The 19,980-nt window shown below is 33.4% G+C and overlaps 1 protein-coding gene across 3 annotated transcripts in view; it reads left to right on the forward strand.

Moving 5' to 3' along the window:
* PAN3 (poly(A) specific ribonuclease subunit PAN3) overlaps positions 1 to 19,980 on the forward strand; it is a 131,980-nt gene that overhangs the window by 13,528 nt on the left and 98,472 nt on the right. For all 3 annotated transcript variants that reach the window (XM_044249516.1, XM_044249515.1, XM_044249517.1), the window contains exons 2-4: positions 6,916 to 7,037; positions 7,806 to 7,872; positions 9,967 to 10,037. In XM_044249516.1, the coding sequence (XP_044105451.1) occupies positions 6,916 to 7,037; positions 7,806 to 7,872; positions 9,967 to 10,037 (260 nt within the window). The remainder of the gene's footprint in view (positions 1 to 6,915; positions 7,038 to 7,805; positions 7,873 to 9,966; positions 10,038 to 19,980) is intronic.

Genomic DNA, 19,980 nt, shown 5'->3' on the forward strand with positions numbered 1-19,980 from the left:
TAAAAATACCTTTTTTTTAAAAAAGGGCTTAACTGTATTTATACAAATGTGCTACTCGATTAGATAATACAAAAAAAAAAAAATAGAAATAGTTCCAAATCTCAGTTAATAGATAAGTTAGATGGGCAGATGTTACAGAAACATATAAGAATTTGAAGATTTAAATAGTTGAAGGCAGCAATAAAAGTCAAAGGAAATGTGTATATATTTTAAGTCAGATGAGTGGTATAAATGATATGGTAAGGGGTAAAGGTTTTAACAGCTTGGAATAATTGGGCAGTGCATTCTAGAGACAGGAGAAGAGGAAAAAAATATTTATGATGACCTATGAGGCAGTTTGCATAGGTTGCTTCACTTGAGTCCCTACCACAGCTTTGGTTGAGATGCTGTTGCCTCCTTTTTCAGATGAAATGAATCTTAGAGGATTGTTTGCTCAAGGTCATACAGCTAGTGAGTGGCAAAAGTAGGATTGGAATTCATTGTGTAATTCCAAGTTTTTTTTTCTTTTCCATCATATATCTGGGTCTGAAGAACATAGAGCTGGGTGTGTGTATGTAGGAATTGATGGTACTCTATTTGTAAAGTGTAGACTTTGAAAATTTAGTGAGTGTATCATTTTGACTGGAGGAGGGAGTTCAGTAATGTTACGATTATTGTAAAGATATTTTTATAGTAGATGTGTATATATATTATTTTTTACTTTGATTACACTATAATCTTTGGTCTTTTGGAAATATCTTTGTATTTATTCATTTTTTTCACTGATGGATACCCACTTGTTTCAAGCCTATTTATTGAATAATTGTATTAAATATTAATAAATTAATAAATTAATAAATAAATATTGTATTATAGAGTCGTGCAACTGTCATGATTCTTACTCTGTTTCATTGTTTTTCATAATTTTTCATTGAGGTTTGCAGAGTAGATGGTATGAGTTTCATTTTACAAGTGATGGTACATTCTACATTTTATAAGTGTTTTGCCCGATACTTTATGGCTAGTAAGTGGCAAAACTGAAACTCGAACCTAGTACCTTGGGAAATGATAGAGATTGAGAAAAGATCGTTGAGGGCTTTTTAATGTCAGACTGAGAAGTTTGGGTTTCATCACATAGGGTAAGCATTGCCAGCATCTTGGCTATGATGTCCTCTTCAGCAGACAAAAACCACTCAGTATTTTCAGGGGTCACTTTTTGTTTTCTGTGCAACTGTAGACCCCGAAGCTCCTCCATGTAGATAGGGTTCCTTAGTCAGATACATTTGGGAAGTACTCTGTCTCATTTTTGAATTGTCACAGTTCACATTGTAGACATAGGCTCTGAGAAGTTGTGTAGTGAAGAAATGGATTTACTTTTAGTTTTTTGAGCTTTTTCCACTTGACTTCAGAATTCCCTTTGGGTAACATTGGTTTATTCTAATGTTTTTGGAAAGTTAAACCCATTTCATCAAGAGGAGACAAGACTGAAGATGATGAACATTTATTTAGTGAAGCCGCGAGATTGGTTTGTTTTTTTTTTTTAAGTGGGTTATCATCATATACATTCATATGTTAACAATGGCAGGGTAACTGCTGACAGATATAGAAGTTCTGATTCTCTAGGTACTGAGAGATCCTTTGGTTCAAAGTTTGAATGTCTCATTATCATTTTAAAAGTGCAGGCTTAAAATTTCATCTTTTGATTTCTAATCCCTCTCCTAAAAACTGGAAGGCAATTTCCTGCAATTGAGAGATTGCCATTACATCCCAGTTTTGTACTTACTAGCTTTGTGGCATAGGGCAAGCTTTCTCATCTCTCTAAATCAGTTAGTTTGCTTAATTGCAAAGTAAAAGTAGTATCAACCTTGCCACAGTTGACAGTTGGACTGAGGTTCTTATCTACACAGTGGTTGTTGAATTGATTATTATTCTGTACAGATACAAGTTATAATAATAGAGATGATCATAGAGCTTTCCTAGAAATAGTAAGCTTTACTTATAGTGGATTGCATACTATTATTCCATAGAGATGGTGTAAAGTTTACGTAAAGTGGATTGCAAAAATAAGGGGTTAAACTAATGAAAAGTTCTTGTCTAGCCTTGGTAATGGAAAGTCTCTAATGTGTCTTATGCTTATGTAATTTAAACTTCAAAAGTGCTCTACATGCCTTTTCTCTTTGTGCATCTTATAAGGTAGGTAGGACATGTGCCTATTCTTAGTAACTTAGAAAAACCCAGTATCTTCAGGATCTGATTTTCCTAACTACTCTTGGAAGTAGCAAATCTCATTCTCTTCCTTCCAAAATACGAAAAGTTAAATGAAAGTATATGTGTGGAATTTTTCCTCTCAGCTTTATTGAGATACTAACATATAACAAGGTATATGGCGTGATGGTGTCATACAAATACATACTGCAGAATGATTACCACATAGGTAGGTCAACACCTCTGTCCCTTCATGAAATTACATTTTCTTGTGTGTGGTGATAACTTTAAAACTCGACTCTTCTAACAAGTTTCAAGTACATAATAAAGTTTTTAAATTATAGTCACCATGAAGTACATTAGATCCCCAGAACTTACTCATCTTGGAGCTGGAAGTTGGACCAGCATCTCCCTATTTCTTCTGCTTCTCAGTCCTTGGCAACCACTGCTCTATTTCTTTGAGTTTGGCTCTTTTATATTCCACATATAAATGAGAACATATACTGTTTGTCTTTCTCTGACTTATTTCACTTAGCATAATGCCCTCAAGGTCCATCCGTGATGTCAAAAATGTCAGGATTTCTTTCTTTCTTATGGCTGAGTAATATTTCATTTTGTGTGTGTATGTGTGTATACACAGAATACATACACATAAACGTATATGTATATACCACATTTTATATATATATCACCTTTTCATTAGCTATTCATCTGTCAGTGGTCATCTAGGTTGTTTCCATGTCTTGGCTATTAGGAGTAATGTTGCAGTGAAAATAGGGGTGCAGAAATTTCTTCAAGATTGTGATTCCATTTCTTTTTATTAATACAAAGTAGTATTCCTGTCTTATCTGCAGGGGATACAGTGGTCCTCTGATCTGTAGGGAATACAGTCCAGTACCCCCAGTGGATGTTTGAAATTGCAGGTAGTATGAATCCTACGTATACATGTTTTTTTCCTATGTATACATATATACCTTTGCTAAAGTTTAATTTATGAATTAGGCACAGTAAGACATTGAGAACAATAATAAAATACAATAATATATCAATATATTGTAATAAAAGTTACATGAATGTGGTTTTTCTCTCTCTTTCAAAATATCTTATTGTACTGTTACTCACCCTTCTTGTGATGATGTTTGTTGATAAAATGCCTACATGATCAAGTGAAGTAGGGTAAATGATGTAGGCATTGTGACATAGTATTAGCTTACCACTGGCCTTAAGATGCTATGTCAGAGGATCGTTGGCTTCCATATGGTTGACTGAGGTTGACCATAGGTAACTATGGAAAGTGAAACCTTGGAGAAGGCCAGGGGTTAAACCTCTAGTTTCACCAGAGGTAAGATTGCTAAATCGTGTGTTCTGTTTTTAATTTTTGAGGGACCTCCTTACTATTTTCAGTAGTGGCTCCACCAATTTATAGTCCCACTGACAGTGGTCAAGGATTCTCTTTTCTCCATGGCCTTGCCAAAACTTATCTCTATCTTTTGATAATGGCCATTCTAACAGGTGTAAGGGGGTATTTCATTATGGTTTTAATTTGTATTTTCTTGATGATTTGTGATATCAGGCATCTTTTCATATGCCTGGTGGTCATCTGTGTGTCTTCTTTGGAAAAATGTGTATTCAAGTCCTTTGCTTATTTTTTAATTGGCTATTTTTGAAGGGCTGTTGAGTTATAGGAGTTCCTTATATATTTTGGATATTAATCCCTAATCAGAGGGATGGTTTGCAAATATTTTCTGTTGTTTTATGGATTGCCTTTTTATTGTGCTGATTGTTTCTTTTGCTCTGTAGATACTTTTCATTTGATACAGTCCTACAGGTTTATTTTTGCTTTTGTTGCTTGTGCTTTTGGTGTCTCATTCAGAAAATTCTTGCCAAGACCAAGGTCAAGTAGCTCTTCCCTATGTTTTTTTTCCAGTTGTTACAGTTTTGGGTGTTTATGTGGAGTGCTTAATTAATTTTTTAACCCTCATTACTGGCCATGTTTAACCCTCTCCCCTCCTTTCTCTCTTTTTTTGTTTAGCTTTGTCAGTTGTTTCTTTGTTAGGGAGCATCAAAGTTGTGTCAAAGTTGTGTATTCCAAAGGAATGTAAACCAATTTTAATATAGCAAGAATCAGTCACTACCAGAAATTTGGTAATAAATTAGGGTAAACTCTGTTTCTAAATGATACAGTATTCTAAAGGATGGGATGTTTATAAGATTGCTTTATTGTCCTCTGACAGTTTAATATTCATTTGTTTTGCAAATATTGTTATGCTTGGGTGCTTATTTTTATTTTTTTAAAGATTTTATTTATTTATTTGACAGAGATCATAAGTAGGCAGAGAGGCAGGCAGAGAGAGAGGAGGAAGCAGGCTCCCTGCAGAGCAGGGAGCCAGGTGGGGGGCTCTATCCCAGGACCCTGAGATCATGACCTGAGCCGAAGGCAGAGGCTTTAACCCACTGAGCCACCCAGGCGCCCTTTAGGTGCTTATTTTTAGTCCAGAGGATCTTTCTTAAAATTTACTAAGGTGAGATGTTGAACACAGATACTTAAATTCTGGCATGTTCAATAATAGTTTTATTGTAGTACCTTTATAACATAGGAAGAAAAGAGAAAATTGGATTTAGAATTTGAAAACATTGAAATAAAAATGCTGTATTTAAATAATTTGACTCTGAAATTGTACTCTATTTTTGAAAACTATTTTATTTTATCAGGAAAAGGTAAATAACAGATGCTGTAAGGGTTTTGGTGGAATATAGGAACTCAGCCCCTTTTGGATTTCTCTGTTATCATCATCGTTTTTGTTATAAAAATAACTACATTATAGAAAATAATCTGAGAAAAGACTAATCTCTCCCAATCTCAACCCAGTAACACAAGATTAAAATTTTGGTGCGTGTCTGTGTGTGTATATATATGTATGTGTGTTCAGTCTTATAATCTGTGTTTGTATATATGTAAGCACACTAATTATCATACTAATTATTATACTGTAAATAAAAATACATTCCCTTTTTACTTCACATTGTAAACAGTTATGATACATACCATTATTTATTAACCTCATTTTCTAAACCTTTATTATGGAAAATTTTAAACTTTGATAAAAGTAGAGAGGAGAATGGAATAATCCCTTATCGCTCAGCTTCAATAAGGACCTGCATTTTGCCAGTTTTATTTTGTCTCTCCTCCCAGTTTTTTATTTGCTAGAGTATTAATAAATCCCAGACATTAATTATTATAATTTCTAAGTAATTTCATAGTACTCTTTCAAAGATGTGTTGGAATTTACTTAATTTTTTTGTTGTTGTTGGGCATTTCACATTGTGTCTTATTTATTATTAAAATAATACTTTTAATACTTGTATATAAATGGACAAAGTGATGAACAACTTCACGTGTAAATCTTCAGTGTTTCTGATTATATTCTTCTGCTACATCTGAAATTATAAACACTAATTTAAAAGATATGAACCATTAAAAATCTTTTTATAATTATAAAAGGAGTACATTCTAATTGCGGACATTTTGTGTAATAAATCTTAAAAATAGAGACTAAAAATTACCTCAGGATTGCAAGTAATCCCTAAATATTAGTCTGTTTGGGCCACTGTAATAAAATTTCAGAGTCGATGTTTTATAAACAACAGAAGTGTATTTCTCACTCTTCTGGAGGCTGGGAAGTCAGGGATCATAGCACTGTGTGGGGTTGGTGAGAACCTACTTCCTGGTTCATAAATGGGTACCTCATGCTCTCACATGGTTGAAGGGGCTTGGGATCTCTGTAGGTATCTTTTATAGGCATATTAATCTTATTCCTGAGGGCTCTACTCCCATGAGCTAAGCACCTCCCAAAGGCCCTACTTTCTTTACCATTATCTTTGGGGGTTAGGATTTCAACATAGGAATTCTGTGGTTATACAGAAATTCAAATCATAGCACCCTATATTCAGCCATCAGCTTTTTGTTTAGTTTTTTTCTTATTTGGGGGTTGGAGTGGTTTCAGTGATCATCAGAGGCTATGCCTAGAAGTGGACGACCTACTTGAAGCTTAGCTTATTTGTAAAGCATACAACTTTGTACTTCACTGGCAGCTTGGAAAATAGCATCATTCCATGTAGTTACTGGAAGGTAGGATCTACAACAGATTGTCCATTACTTTGTTGATATATCATGGATTGTCCTACTAGTTACAATCATTCTGTATTCATCTATCCCAAAATCAACAGCTTATCTATATTCCTGAACTCTATCTCATTGCTACATCTGCAGAATTGTTTTTACTGAATTATGAGTTAATGTGAGACTGCTGTCTGTTTCATAAGCTAGGTTAAGAGAAACAGCCCTGAGAAACTTCCATCTGTTTCTCATATAAAGATTCACAGGAGAAATTGCAGTGTTTTATATTCTGCTGTCTTGCAAAGTTAAAGAAAATGATGAGAAAATGAAATGCAAGTTTGCTTTATTTCTTCATGTTATGCCTGGTGGTGCTTATGTGGCTAATATAAAGTAAATTACTTTATCTGTGGGAAAGAAATCCATCAACTTGGGCATTGATGAACAGATTTTTAGAGCTGAGCCAGTTTTATTTGGTCCTGCCTTTTGTTATGAATAGATAAATAATAAATGTGACAGAGATTTAAGACTTCAAAGTTTATTTAGAGACATGGAAACTACATCAATATTTTGTGCTTTTAAAGAATTAAAATATTTGAATTTTCCTTATCTTTCAGTTCCTGGAATAGATGGAGGTGCTTTAACAGATTCGAGTCTCACAGATTCCTATTTCAGCACCAGCTTTATTGGAGTCAATGGATTTGGAAGCCCAGTGGAAACAAAGTATCCTTTGATGCAGGTATCCTTATGTGGTACTAAACAATGAAGCTTATTCCAGTGGTGGGGGATATCTACAGTCTTCATTTATTCCTAAATTTGTTGAGTAGGAGGTAAGGTTTTAGGAAGTGATAAGGTTAGGTGGGATAAGGTTGGATTCAGGGTGAGCTTTCAAGGGTGAATACTGGGGTGGGATGACAGTGGAGTACGTAGATGATAGAGGGAAAAGAGACTAATTTCACTACTCTGTGTTTTGTGGGTATGGAGTGAAGGTCCTTCAGGATGAAGAGACTAGAGGCTATAGAGTATAAGAAAGAATGGAACATGTTTAGAGTACAGGGAATAGCCTGATTTTACCGAATCTATAAGGTATATGAAATACCCATTGGGAAAGGATGTTAGAAAGCATTTGTTGACTTTATACATAGTCACTTCATATCTTCTGAGATGGATATTGGACTTTATATTTATTTTATAGACAAGGAGACTTAATAGTTATGTATGTTGCCCAATCTAACAAGTTATGGAAATGCAATTCAAAATTGGTGTGCAACATTGGTTTTAAATATCTGGCTAGTGAGTAAAATTTTTGTTTGATGTGTCATAGAGAGTATTTGGAAATTTTTGCATGAATTATTGTAATCCATGTAGCAACATTTGTAGGAAGATTAGAGTGTCAGTAATGTGAGAAGTGGATTAGAGGGGAAGAAATGGAGAGAGTCTGAATTAGTTGAATATTCTCAATTCTGTGTTTCTCAGTGATATTATATGTATCTATTTTGTTTTTCAGAGAATGACTAATAGTAGCAGCTCCCCAAGCCTTCTAAATGACAGTGCCAAGCCATATGCAGGCCATGGTAAGACTTGGTCCCTTTTTCTCTTTTCTGTTTCTGATTCTAAAAATAATATGTTCATTGTAGAAATCTTAAAAATTATAAATGGGTATAAGGAAGAGAATAAGAATGATGTTATTTTCACTCCAAATAACCATTATTTGGATTCCATATACTTTCAAATAATCATTATGTCTGAGTGTGAAAATATATATAAATGTATACATACATAATATGTAATAATACTTAGTCAAGTATATACATGATAATACTTAAGATTGCATTAAGTATACTTTTAAATTATATCATGAGTGTTTCTTGATCATTATAAATTGAATTCTATTGGTTATTTTCATAATTTACTAAACTTTTTTTAAAACTTTTTTTAAAGAAGTATGTACTCTAATATTGGACTATGTGTATGAGTCTGTATTCATATTTTGAGTTACACTTTTGTAAACATTCTTAGACATGGAATTACTGTTTCAAAGATTATCATTTTTAAGGCTTTTGATATGGAATTTTCAAGTATCTTTCTGTATCCTATTTTAAAAGACAAATGTTAAACAAAAAATAAAAACAGATGTTCAAGAATGGTGTCTTAAAATATGTAACAATTGAGTATTAATACTCTGCATCAATAAAATGCAAACAACTATTATTAATGGTGAGAATAGGAATTTGCGTGTTGATTATTTTCTGAGATAGACATTTTATGTGTGTGTTTCAAATTTCTATCACTATTTGGTTATTTCAACTTTTTTCTTGCTGTAGGAAAAAACATTTTAATGTAGAATAAAATTATTAGAAACTAAAATTTGTAGTGTAGTAATATTTTTAGCTTTCCCATGGAGTTTATATGTTGACTTTTAAATGCTCTCAAAAGTAGACTAAAGGATGAATAATATTACTTCTTTTTCTAAGTGCCTTGAATGTATAAATTACATAAAAATATTTTACGTCTTGTTATTTTATTAGCTTCTCTTTCTTTGCATTATTAAACCTTGTTAATTCTAATGAAGGACCAGACTATGAAAATTCAGGGAGACAAACCTAGAGAAATTAAGCCGCAATCTATACTGCGTTATGAAGAGATTTAAGATTTCTTTAAATGGGAACACTACTATGGTTTTTAGAATTTTATAGACAATTTTTTTTTTAAGATTTTATTTATTTATTTGACAGAGAGAGATCACAAGTAGGCAGAGAGGCAGACAGAGAGAGAGAGAGGAGGAAGCAGGCTCCCTGCTGAGCAGAGAGCCCGATGCGGGACTCGATCCCAGGATCCTGAGATCATGACCTGAGCCGAAGGCAGCGGCTTAACCCACTGAGCCACCCAGGCGCCCAGAAACTTAAGATTAACTAGAGCTCAGAATTGAAGATAATGATATTCTATGTATATCATGCATACCTTTTCAGAAGCTCTTCTAATTTATTAAGTGAAAAACGGTTTAGAGATACACTTTTGTTTGTAATTTCTGGCCACAGAGTAATAGAACTTTGAAAATATAAAATCTTTGAATTTCATGTTTATGTTTTAAAACATGTAATATTTCCATCTTTAAAAACTTTACGTCTGTTTTTAGTAAGAATTAAAATATCTGGTGATAAACTTAGAAATATGGAATGTTCTCTAGAATAGATGGTTTTAAGGCGTTGCTTAAGTGTTAAAATCCAAGTCCAGTAACTTGGAGTGTGGTTTACAATCTTGCCCACCTCACTGCCCCTTTAATTTTCCTCATGATTTGGTCTCAAGCATACAAACATTTACTACAGGTACCCTTCCTTCCTTCCTAAACACATTACTGATAGCATGGTTAAGAGTCCTCTTTTCTTTTTTTCTGTTTGATTTTTCTTTTGGTTGTAAGCAAATGCATCCTACTCCATATAGGTTCTGATTAAATGTGTACTGAGTGTTTGCTGAACGAAGTATTCTCCAGTTTGTGTTTTAGTCACTTAGAAAATATTTGAATGTCCGTTGTATGTGAGGCATTGAGTTTAACAGTAACTGTGGTTATGATTTATATTACTGTTATAAGCATTGTCAAGTTAAAAATTTATTAGATTTGTGAGTTACTTGAGTTGTCTATATGGAAACTTATGTAACTTACCTTCCAGATCCTCTAACTTCACCTGCTTCATCCTTGTTTAATGATTTTGGTGCCCTCAACATCTCTCAGAGAAGAAAGGTAGGTGAAGTTGAAATTTATGTGAGACTAAATGGAATACAGAGGTGATATTGGGGTCATCACCTATGTAATGGTCAATATTCTCTTAAGTTGGGGGGCATTTTTATGGACTGTGATATTTTTCTTGCTTTTGTTTGCCCTTTTCCTTGGTATATATTTCATATATATAGAATTTGATTTGTGTCTGTGCATGAAATAGAGATTTTTTTATGCGAAGGGATGAAATCCTTTTGCTTTTTTTCTTTATCTTAATCTGTTTTCAAGAAAACATCTAATTTAATGTTGTGGTTGCTGTTAATGTGACCCTTTACAGGCACATTAATCATGTCTTAACTTTATTTTTTGACTGCTTTGTCTAAAATTTCAATATTTCTCCCCTGATTTAAACGCCTCATGACAAGGCATCCTTAAAAATCTTCAACTTTTCATAATTGGTTCACCTGTTTGAAAACAGTTTAAAATCTGTTTATGTTAGAAATTTAATTTTTTTGGAATTGAGGTTGATAGGCCATGCATAGATTTTGAAGTATTTTATAGGAGCTAGTTCTGTGACAAGGAGAAATGAAGTTCTATTACAGTTTGAAGCCTTTGAGTCTTAATGAGAATCATTATGTCAATAGTAATAATGATCTAGAGAAGGTGGTAGTTTTAGTTGGGATCAGTAGCCCCTGAAGAGGTTCAGGAGGTTGTAAATCTTGGTGGAAATTACTGCCGTGTTATAACTAATTTCAGTCTCCTAAGTAATGGAAGAAAGACCCTCCCCCCTCATAAAGAATATTAATTTTAGGAAATTGATGCAAGTTTAAGATGCTTTTAGGAAGTTATCTGATTGGGGGGTAGTATAAAATGAAATTGAAGAAGCCTAGATAGTCTCAAGAATCATGGGATCAGGTATAAATGACATCAGTACTTTATGTACCTACTATTATTTCCATTTTGAAATGAAAGATCAAGGAGATAATTACTGAATGCTTTTAATGATAAATGAAAATGTGTGGGCTTGATTTTAGAGACTTACTAATGGTCTATCATCAAGAACACATTTACTCTTGATTTGCATGCTGTTCTCATAAATTGGAATATGTAGTTTCTGAATCCTTACAGTAGAAGGGGAATAGAATTGACTCATTGGCAGTAGTGGGAAGTGACAGTAGGCAAAGCCAGTCAATATGGAAGGAAACTGAAATGCTGAAAAGCCAGATACAAGCTAGAAAGCAAATTATCTGGAGCTATTTGGTATAAGGAAAAATATAAAGCCCTTAAGTAGTCTTAGGGGGTCCCCTTTTTAAATAATCAGTTAATTGTGATAAATTGCTTTTCCGATCTATGAGTAGAAAGTAAAACTAGAATGGCAGATAAACACTTAAAAAGTGTTCCTAATATGAGGGTTTAGTGAACTATACCTTTAAGTTGAAATATAGGAGTTAGAGCTACTCACATTTGTTTTTGAGGAAATGGTAGCAATCTCTGGAGACTGGGAAAAGGAGGATATATAGTGCCTGTTCTTTTAAAATTCATTTTAGTAAAAGAAAGTGGTAAATGGAAATGTTATTACCAATGTGACCTCAGTATTTGGAATGGAAGCAGATTAATATGGTGAAATGAGCACTATTTTGAAATTTCTGAGGTCCTCTGGCTTTGTGACCTTGGTCCAGCTTCCTGGGCTTTAATGAAATGATGAACATGGCCTGGATAATGGCTATGGTATCTTTAATCTTAAATCTCAGTGTCTTTAATCTTAAAACTCAGTGTCTCTCTAAACTGAAAGGACCTATGTATTAATCTCTACTTAGGAATTCAGGGTTCACATAGTATATCTTTGAAGGGCCATATTTTCTTGCCATTTACATTTAAAATAATATGAAGGGACATAAGATTTTTTTTTCCAGTAGTGGACTATATAGTTACTATGTTTGGTACAGGTTGCATATGTTTTGAAAATTAATGTTTGAATTCACGTTTTGAATTTCTTTGTGTTAGAACAACTCTTACCATAAGTGTTGCATGCTCCATGTTGTGAATTGGAGACATCTGTAGACTTTCTTTTGTTGTAGTAATGCTTAATGTCTGTTTCATGATGCAGTTTTAGTGGAAGTAACTCAAATTTAGGTAAATATAATTCTAGGTTAATCTAAGCAGGCTGTCATGATTACTTAGAGACATTTTATTTCATAATGATATTGGAGAACAGATAGGCCATACCTACTACTATTTCATACCTAAATTATTTTCTGGAAATCTCATTTGGTGATATTACTACATTTTGCCTGGAGAGTATATGAGTTATTGGGATCCGATCAGCCTACTGTTTTTACTGTAAGCAGACTTACTATGTGCTATGTAGAAAATTGAAAGAGTATTTATGTTTTTACTGCCCTCTAAGGTCTAGTTGAAGAGGCAATACATGAACCTACTTAACAGCATATTAATTAGTATTAATTTAAATATGATGATTGCTAAATACCAGAGAATTTTCTAGATGTAGAAGCGTTTATGGTGAAAAGATGTTTTGAGTTGGGGTTTTTTGAAGTTGAGGAATATGTTGTGGCAAATACTGAGAAGGTATTGCTTGATTATTGAGAGTTAGGATCATCAGCAACTTTTAAAATTCTCTGTATCATAGATGAGCTAAGAGATGATGACTGAGGACCTTGCATCTATAGGAACTGGTTGAAGTAAAATGTGGGATATGAAAAACAGTATTAAACAGGTTCATAGCCGTTTGTCTGGGTTGCTTTATTGTTGCTAGATGTGTGACAAACTTCCTGAAGAGTTGTGTACTGAGAAGATATCCATTAGGGCAGTACTGCTCATGTGCAGGGATCAGGGCTAGTCCCTCAAGTATTTGTGACCTGTCTGTAGGGAGGTAAGTTAAAATACTGAAAGTAGATTTTTAGAAACTTTATAATAATTTGATAATTTGATACTGCAGCATCCAAATATGTGCTTATTTTTCTAATAACTCACTTTTACTTTATAAAATATACAACCACAATATTTAGAAAATTATTATTGAATCTTCATGGTATTTCACAACTGATGTTTGAGAGGCACTGATTTTTTTTTCTACATTAGACTTATTTAATATTATAGATAGGGAAAGTAACTAGTGTTTGAAAATGTGTAAAATTATTGGTGGCCAAGAGTGGCAGTAGAAGAAATTAAATCATAGCTGTGTACTCTGTGGGAGAGTTAAGTCCCCCAAAATGCTGGAGACATTTTAATGAAAATGAGAGCTAATATATTTGAGAGTAATACATGAGGAAACCTAAACAGCCGAATAGATGATGCTGTGATCTGGCCTGGTGGAAAAAGAGGTGAGAGTCATCCTGAATCACAACTGTGATCTAGAGAACAGTACAGTTTTGGGTAAGACTCCTTTGGGAAGAAAGTATCTTTATAACAAAGTTAGGTATTGAAATACAGATATGTATAAATGAAGTGAATCAGTACTATGACATCTCAGTAGATATTCTTGCTATGCTGTGAATTTTTATGCAGGGTGACCACCAATGATTGAGACATGTCCTAAGCAGAGTGAGAAGCCCTCAAAATTTGTATTTGGCATTATTGGCTTTCTCTTGTATACCTTTCTTAGGCTCTCTTTGCCTTCTTTTTTAAGCCATCGAGAGTCCTTTTCCTATTACGCACCACCCCTCCCCACCACCCCCTGCCCACTACCCCCATTAAAGCAAAAAGTCTCTGGTGCCTGTCATTTATACTTCTTGTTTTAGTTGTACTTTACTGTGATGTTTCAATCAATATGCAGCTTTGCCTGGATATTTGCGCTCCATGTCTAGTATTGGGATAACAGATTTTCACTTTAGTAAATTTTTTACATTTTAATAACAAGTTAAATTCTTTAGACTTAGGGGACAAAGATTTGTGATGTATCCTGTTTATTTCTTCTGTTCTCGATTTTAAAACTGTTAGGATGAGGGAAGTGGAACCAGGTGGGACCAAGGGATTTGGCTTATTTGCTGTTGGTTTATTTGTGAGGAGATGTAGGTTTTAGAGGTTCAGTTCTAGATTATTCTGCTTGAGGTCAAAGTTCACTAACTAAAGTTTAATTTAGTTAAACTTTCTCTGCTTCCTTCCATGTTTTATCTCAGTTTGGAACCTCCTTCCTACTCTGTTCTACCTCAAGATTATACGTTCCTCTTTCAGCCATCTTTATTACAAAATTTACTGGTGATATATATTGTATTTTCTGATTAATTTGACATTTAAGTTTTTTCTTATAATAATTTGGTTGTCATGTCTTCAAAAGATGACTTTCACACTGTTTCTACTCTTGAGAACAAAATATGGAGTAACAAGGAACGTGGAGAGTATTTATGGTAGGGTTCTTTTCTGGAGATTAGTAGAATTATGGCAGACATAATTTGGAATGTAAATCCTTTCTTAATTCTTCTGATGTGTTAGGTTTATTTTGGAACATCAAGTCAAGTATTGATCTCAGGAAAAATAAAAAGTGAGGAGAAAATGGAGAAGATAGTGAACAATAACTGAAATCTTAATGGAAATTGCAATATAAAACTAAACTTGTAAAACCACAGTGTTTGAACTTTTTTGTATATGTTCTCAAATACTGTTTTACTTAGTGTTTAGATTTGCAGGTCAGCCACATCAGTATCATTTACCTATGAGTATTGTGCAAGTCATGTTTCTATGTAAAATTGTGTTTAGAATTACAAATTAAACAGAGCTGTTCTTCTTTCACTGGAGTAGGCTGAGCCTCCATTCATCTCCACTTGCCGTGCTGTGGGAAGGTGTACTATCCCAACTTAAACCAGATGTAGTGAGGTTGTAGATTTAGAGCTAACATATGGGTCCATATGGGAATTGGTTGAGTCGTTGGAGTCCAGATTCCTATAGGCAGGGAAGCACCCATGGTTATTGTTTATAGCTTGCTCAGAGCCCCTTCGAGAATTTTTATTTCTCTCAAACACAAGGAATAATAATAATCTAGCGGTATTGAATAATGGTTAAAGTTTTAGGGTTTGGAGTTGGATGCCAGGAGTCTGAATCTCCATTTCTTCACTGATTATCATTGTGTCTTTAAGCTTAGTTAAACCTTTCTTTCTTCGTTCACAAGATGAGAATAATAACAATACCTTGTGCCTACTATGTGGAGTTGTTACAAGGACTAAATGAAATGCATTTCCTGGGTAGAAATGCCCAGTAAATGGTGGTTCTCATTGTAGTAATACATGGTATTAGCCAGACCTTTCTAGCCTTATTTGGAAATTGTTAACTGTTGTTAAATAAATAAATACCTGTTGCTGCCCACTCTGGATCAGGCGTGTTATAACTGCCCCCTGGAGAAGTAGTTCTCTTATAGCTGCTCTGAGGATGTCTGTCTTTTCTTTGAGGTGCTCTGTCCTCTCCTCCTCCAGCATTTCTTTTTTGCTTCCTCCTCACATAGCTGTTAACTTCTCAAACATGTGCTTTAAATTTGGTGAAAAGCTATCTGGAGAGTTCTCATGATGTACTGGTAGACGGATAGAAATTTGATTTTATTCATATCGATAATGATTTTCTGTATCTGTTCCAGGTAATATGGTGAACTTAAGTAATTCTTTCATAAATTAATGTTTTATATTACTTAATCTCCCCAGGAGGTCTTTGAGGGAGATTATTTGGGAAATGGAAATTTTGGGAGATCAAGTAATTTATGAAGAGTGATATAGATAATTATTTACATTTCAGAGAAAACAAAAAGTCTTTAGGGCAATATGAGAGATAAAATGAGTCTTAGATACAGTGAGAAACAGGTAGTGGAAACAGGCTACTGGTAATATGCAAGAGAGGGATAAAACATTGACCTTATGCTTGTTTCTTTTTCCGTTTATGTGATTATCTCAGTAAAAATTTCCATAAGCACAGTTTCTAGGGAAAGAGTATACAATTAAACTTTTGATATTTGACTTAACTTTTTAGAAATGTTGCACATTTATATTCCTATTAATAGATGGCGATTTTCCTAGAGCCTTGAAAACACAGAGATGTGAAATCATCTCTGTGTGAAATCCTTTCACATCTCTGTCATTGTATAAGGCAAAAAAACCCCTCATTGTTTAAATTTAATTTCTGGTGCTGTTGAACTTCTCATTTATTAATTGGCTATTGGTGTTTCTTTAATGTCTTTTGCTCATTTTTCTGTTTGGCTATTTTTAAATTCATTGTAAACTCTGTGTGTCTTAGAGATTTAAACCTCTTCTGTCAGATGTTTCAATTCTCCCCATTTTGTTTTTGGTCTTGAATTTCATAACGGATTTATGCTGTTACTTTTGAAATGCCACACTTACTCTGATGATCTCTTATTAAGTACATTTAAAAAGAATAAAATATTAAGCTCATTTCGTTAAAATAACATAATTCTCTATTTGCTGAGTCAGTTATTTTAAATTGAAGGGACTGTCAATGTTTTCATGTAATTTGAATCTACTGTTATTTTTATTGCTAAATGATCGATAGTAATTAACTTCCCTTAGCAAATGAATATGTTCTCAGTCTTCTCTGCATTTTAATTGTCAAATTTAAATTTCACTTTCTATTGCTTTTACCTCAGTCTTAATCTTTTCTTTTCTTTGAAATGCTGCACAAGTAACATTAGGTTCAAACTTGTTTAGAAATATGATAGCTCCTAGAGAAAAGAGCTCAACTTTGAAAGAGTTAAATTTGTTTTCCTACTAAATAAAAAGTACTCCAGGCTGGATTTCCAAGACTGTGTTGAGATAGAGATATGCTTTGGAAAGAACAGATTAAATTTTGTTGTAACAAATCAGGAGTTCAACCTTGTACTACTTTGTGTGTTTTAGTTTAATTGGTACTTTGTGTGCAGTGACCACTTGGCTTTTCTTCAGTCAAGAAAGAATCTTGTTCTGTTGACTGGAATTTGTTCTATTGAAATTATAAAAGATCTCATGCCAGATCTTTGTTTTAGAGGGTTTGTTTTTTTTTTTAAGAGATGTGTGGTGGTTTGGTGTTTGATACTTAACCATATTTAAATGTGTGAACTGAATGAAGCAGCATGCCTTTTCTGTACAATATGTAATTGTATAGTCCTTATTTTGTTTTAGCTTTGGGCATTTTGGCTTGCCTAATCCAGCTTGATAAAACGATGGTGCATATACTACTTGGATTTAGGAACTAGTAGCTCACTCTGAGATTGTGTGGTTGGCTTTTTATTTTTCTCTGATCATTGTGTTTACAAAGTGGAGTAGCTGATTTTAATAGCTTGGCATTACTGGTGGCTATCTTTGTTTTCCTACGAAGTAGGGGTCTGTAATGAATTCGTAAAGGTGAGTTTAGAATTCTTATCACAAACATGCTAGCCGAAGTTTTGGCTAAATTTAACCCAAACTGTGTAATTTCTCCAACTCTATTTAATTCCCAGTATTTTTTTTCCTTGCATTTTGAAAATGGGGACAGGGAGCGGCTTAATTTTATTTCTTTGAATGGAGCCTCTATAGCTCTTGTTTCTTTTTGATAACCATCTATGCCAGTTAGATTCAAAGAGAGATTGATTCATTTAGAGATTGGTATTTGGTCATTTTAGGATTAGCTAGTATAATGTAAGAGTGAAATATGTTTAGGAATGTTATAGAATATGGAACAGCTTTCTTCAGATTGGAGGCAGAGTATCATGTAAGAGTACAAACTCCAGGGCCTGACGTTGTATTAGTTGTGAGATTATGGGCAAGTTATTTTAACTTATTCTAAGCCTCACTTTTCTCATCAGTAAAGTTGGTTATACAATTGTGCCAGTCTCACAGAATTATGATGATTAATACCATAATGGGTATAAAGTGCTTGGCATAGTGCCCTGTGCTTATTAAATGGTAGTTCCAGTCTTGACTGCTTATGATTCTGTAGTTTTAAAATGTGTTTATCTGTTTCTGAATGTGTGTGAGATTTACTTTTGATTAACCACTACCTTACTTTAAGTTCAATTATAGCAGGGTATATTAGAGTATATAAGTAATACCAAGTATATATATTATTTAGCAGATCTGAAGATCCTCTGTTACATTTTAAGATTGAATTTAACCAAGGGTACACATATAAATACATAAAAAGGGAGCCTTTTGCTAACAAGCAAATAGGCATTTTAGCATGATCTTTGGTTTTGATAAGGTACTGAAACACATTATAAAAACTTAAAATTGTTACAGTTGATTGTTGTGGAAATAAGGTTCATGACTTAAAAAAACAACTTTATTCACGTTCACTTAAAATGATTTTTTGTCATGGTATTTTATTTATCTACATTTTATATTCTAGTTCCATTCTAAAGCAAAAGAATGAAAGAAGTTGCAGTTTGGTGTTCTAGTTCTTTCGAAACTTAGTAAGAGTATTCCAACTGATCTTAATTTTGTTGGAGTAGAACTCCATTGTAATATTGAGGTTTTAAGGACAAAAGTAATGACTGCTTTGTAGGCTTTCTTAAATTTATGCAGATAATATTGGGGGACTGATTCATAGTAGAGCTTAAAAATGTGTTTGCATGTGTATGTAAATCCTTTTTTGCTTTATTTGATATCATTTAGATCAATTTTTACTTAGCAGCATCTTCTGTTTTCATCCTGTCATCCTGTGCATTGATTCCACAAATTAAAAGTTCTTTTTCATTTACAGATGTTTACCTGCCCCTGAGTCTTAACAGTGAGCCTGTTTCTCGATAGACTGACTTGTCTATTGCATCCTACTCTTGTTTTTATTTGAACAATGAAAACTTAAGGAGTCTAATATGTTTTCACAAAAAGCCCATAATAATTAATTGACAAGACAAAATACAATATAATCTTTGCAGCTGGCTTGCTCTGTTTCTGACTTTAAGTCTTTTACCTATGGAGAAAATGATTGGAGCCCACGCTACAGTGACTTGTAGGTCTGGATTTACTGTTTTAAATTAATTAGGTGTAGGAGCCTTTAAGAGCCAGGTAACAAATTAGGTAGAGGTATATAGTTCCCTATCCTGATGACTATATGAAAATTTATTTGATTTAGAAATTCAAGTGGTTTTATTATTTGGGGTCTGTTTTTTCCCAGTGACTTTAGATTAGCCACTGAATTAATGGAATTACAGTCTCATATTTAGTTCTCATAATTATAAATATGCTAAAATGCCAAGGCATTTAATTAATTGAGGAAAGACCATTGTGAGTTAGAAGAGGTGATGAAAGAAATGCAGGTTTATTTTCAAATGAGTATGTAGTAGATTCTAGACCAGAGGTTTCTATTAGTGGACCTAAGACCATCAAGAGTGGCAGGAGGTAGGTTGCTGAGTTACTATAGCAAAAGTTAATGAATTTATGTAACTGTTAAGCATTATCTGAAAGAAGATAATCATATTTTAGTATATGTGCTGCTGAAGCAAGCACTGAAAGAAGATAATTCATATATATGTACCACTGTTTTTAAGTATATGGAGCAGTTTTGACTAATAAAATGAAAATCATCCAAAAATGTCATTCACAGTAACTTTAAATCATCATTCGTTGTTTCAGAGTATAAAGGGTGAAAGCACAATGGTGTTTTTGACATTCTAAAAGAGTTTTTAAATTTCAGGGTATTGGAAACTTTTTGTACTAGGATAATAATTTGATTTCTAGTTTATTACTAATTAGATGACATATAACTACATATGGCTGGTAATATGAAATGTTTTTTGCAGTTGTACCAAAAGAATTGTGCACTGAAAAATTGGTCTGTTACTTGGTAGCTTTAACTACATTTTCTATTACAAGTATGGTATTTATAGATTTTTCTTTGGCTTGACTGAAATTTCAGAAGAGAATATATCTTACTTAGCTTTGTATTTCTAGGAAGAAGGGCATAGAACCTTATGCTGAAATGTTGACTGAATGAATATGTGAAAAAATGTGCATACATTTAGAGTTTTGAACTCAAACAGTCCTAAAAATTAGCTTTTACT

This window comes from Neovison vison, chromosome 5, assembly GCF_020171115.1.
Source record: "Neovison vison isolate M4711 chromosome 5, ASM_NN_V1, whole genome shotgun sequence".
NCBI lineage: Eukaryota > Metazoa > Chordata > Mammalia > Carnivora > Mustelidae > Neogale > Neogale vison.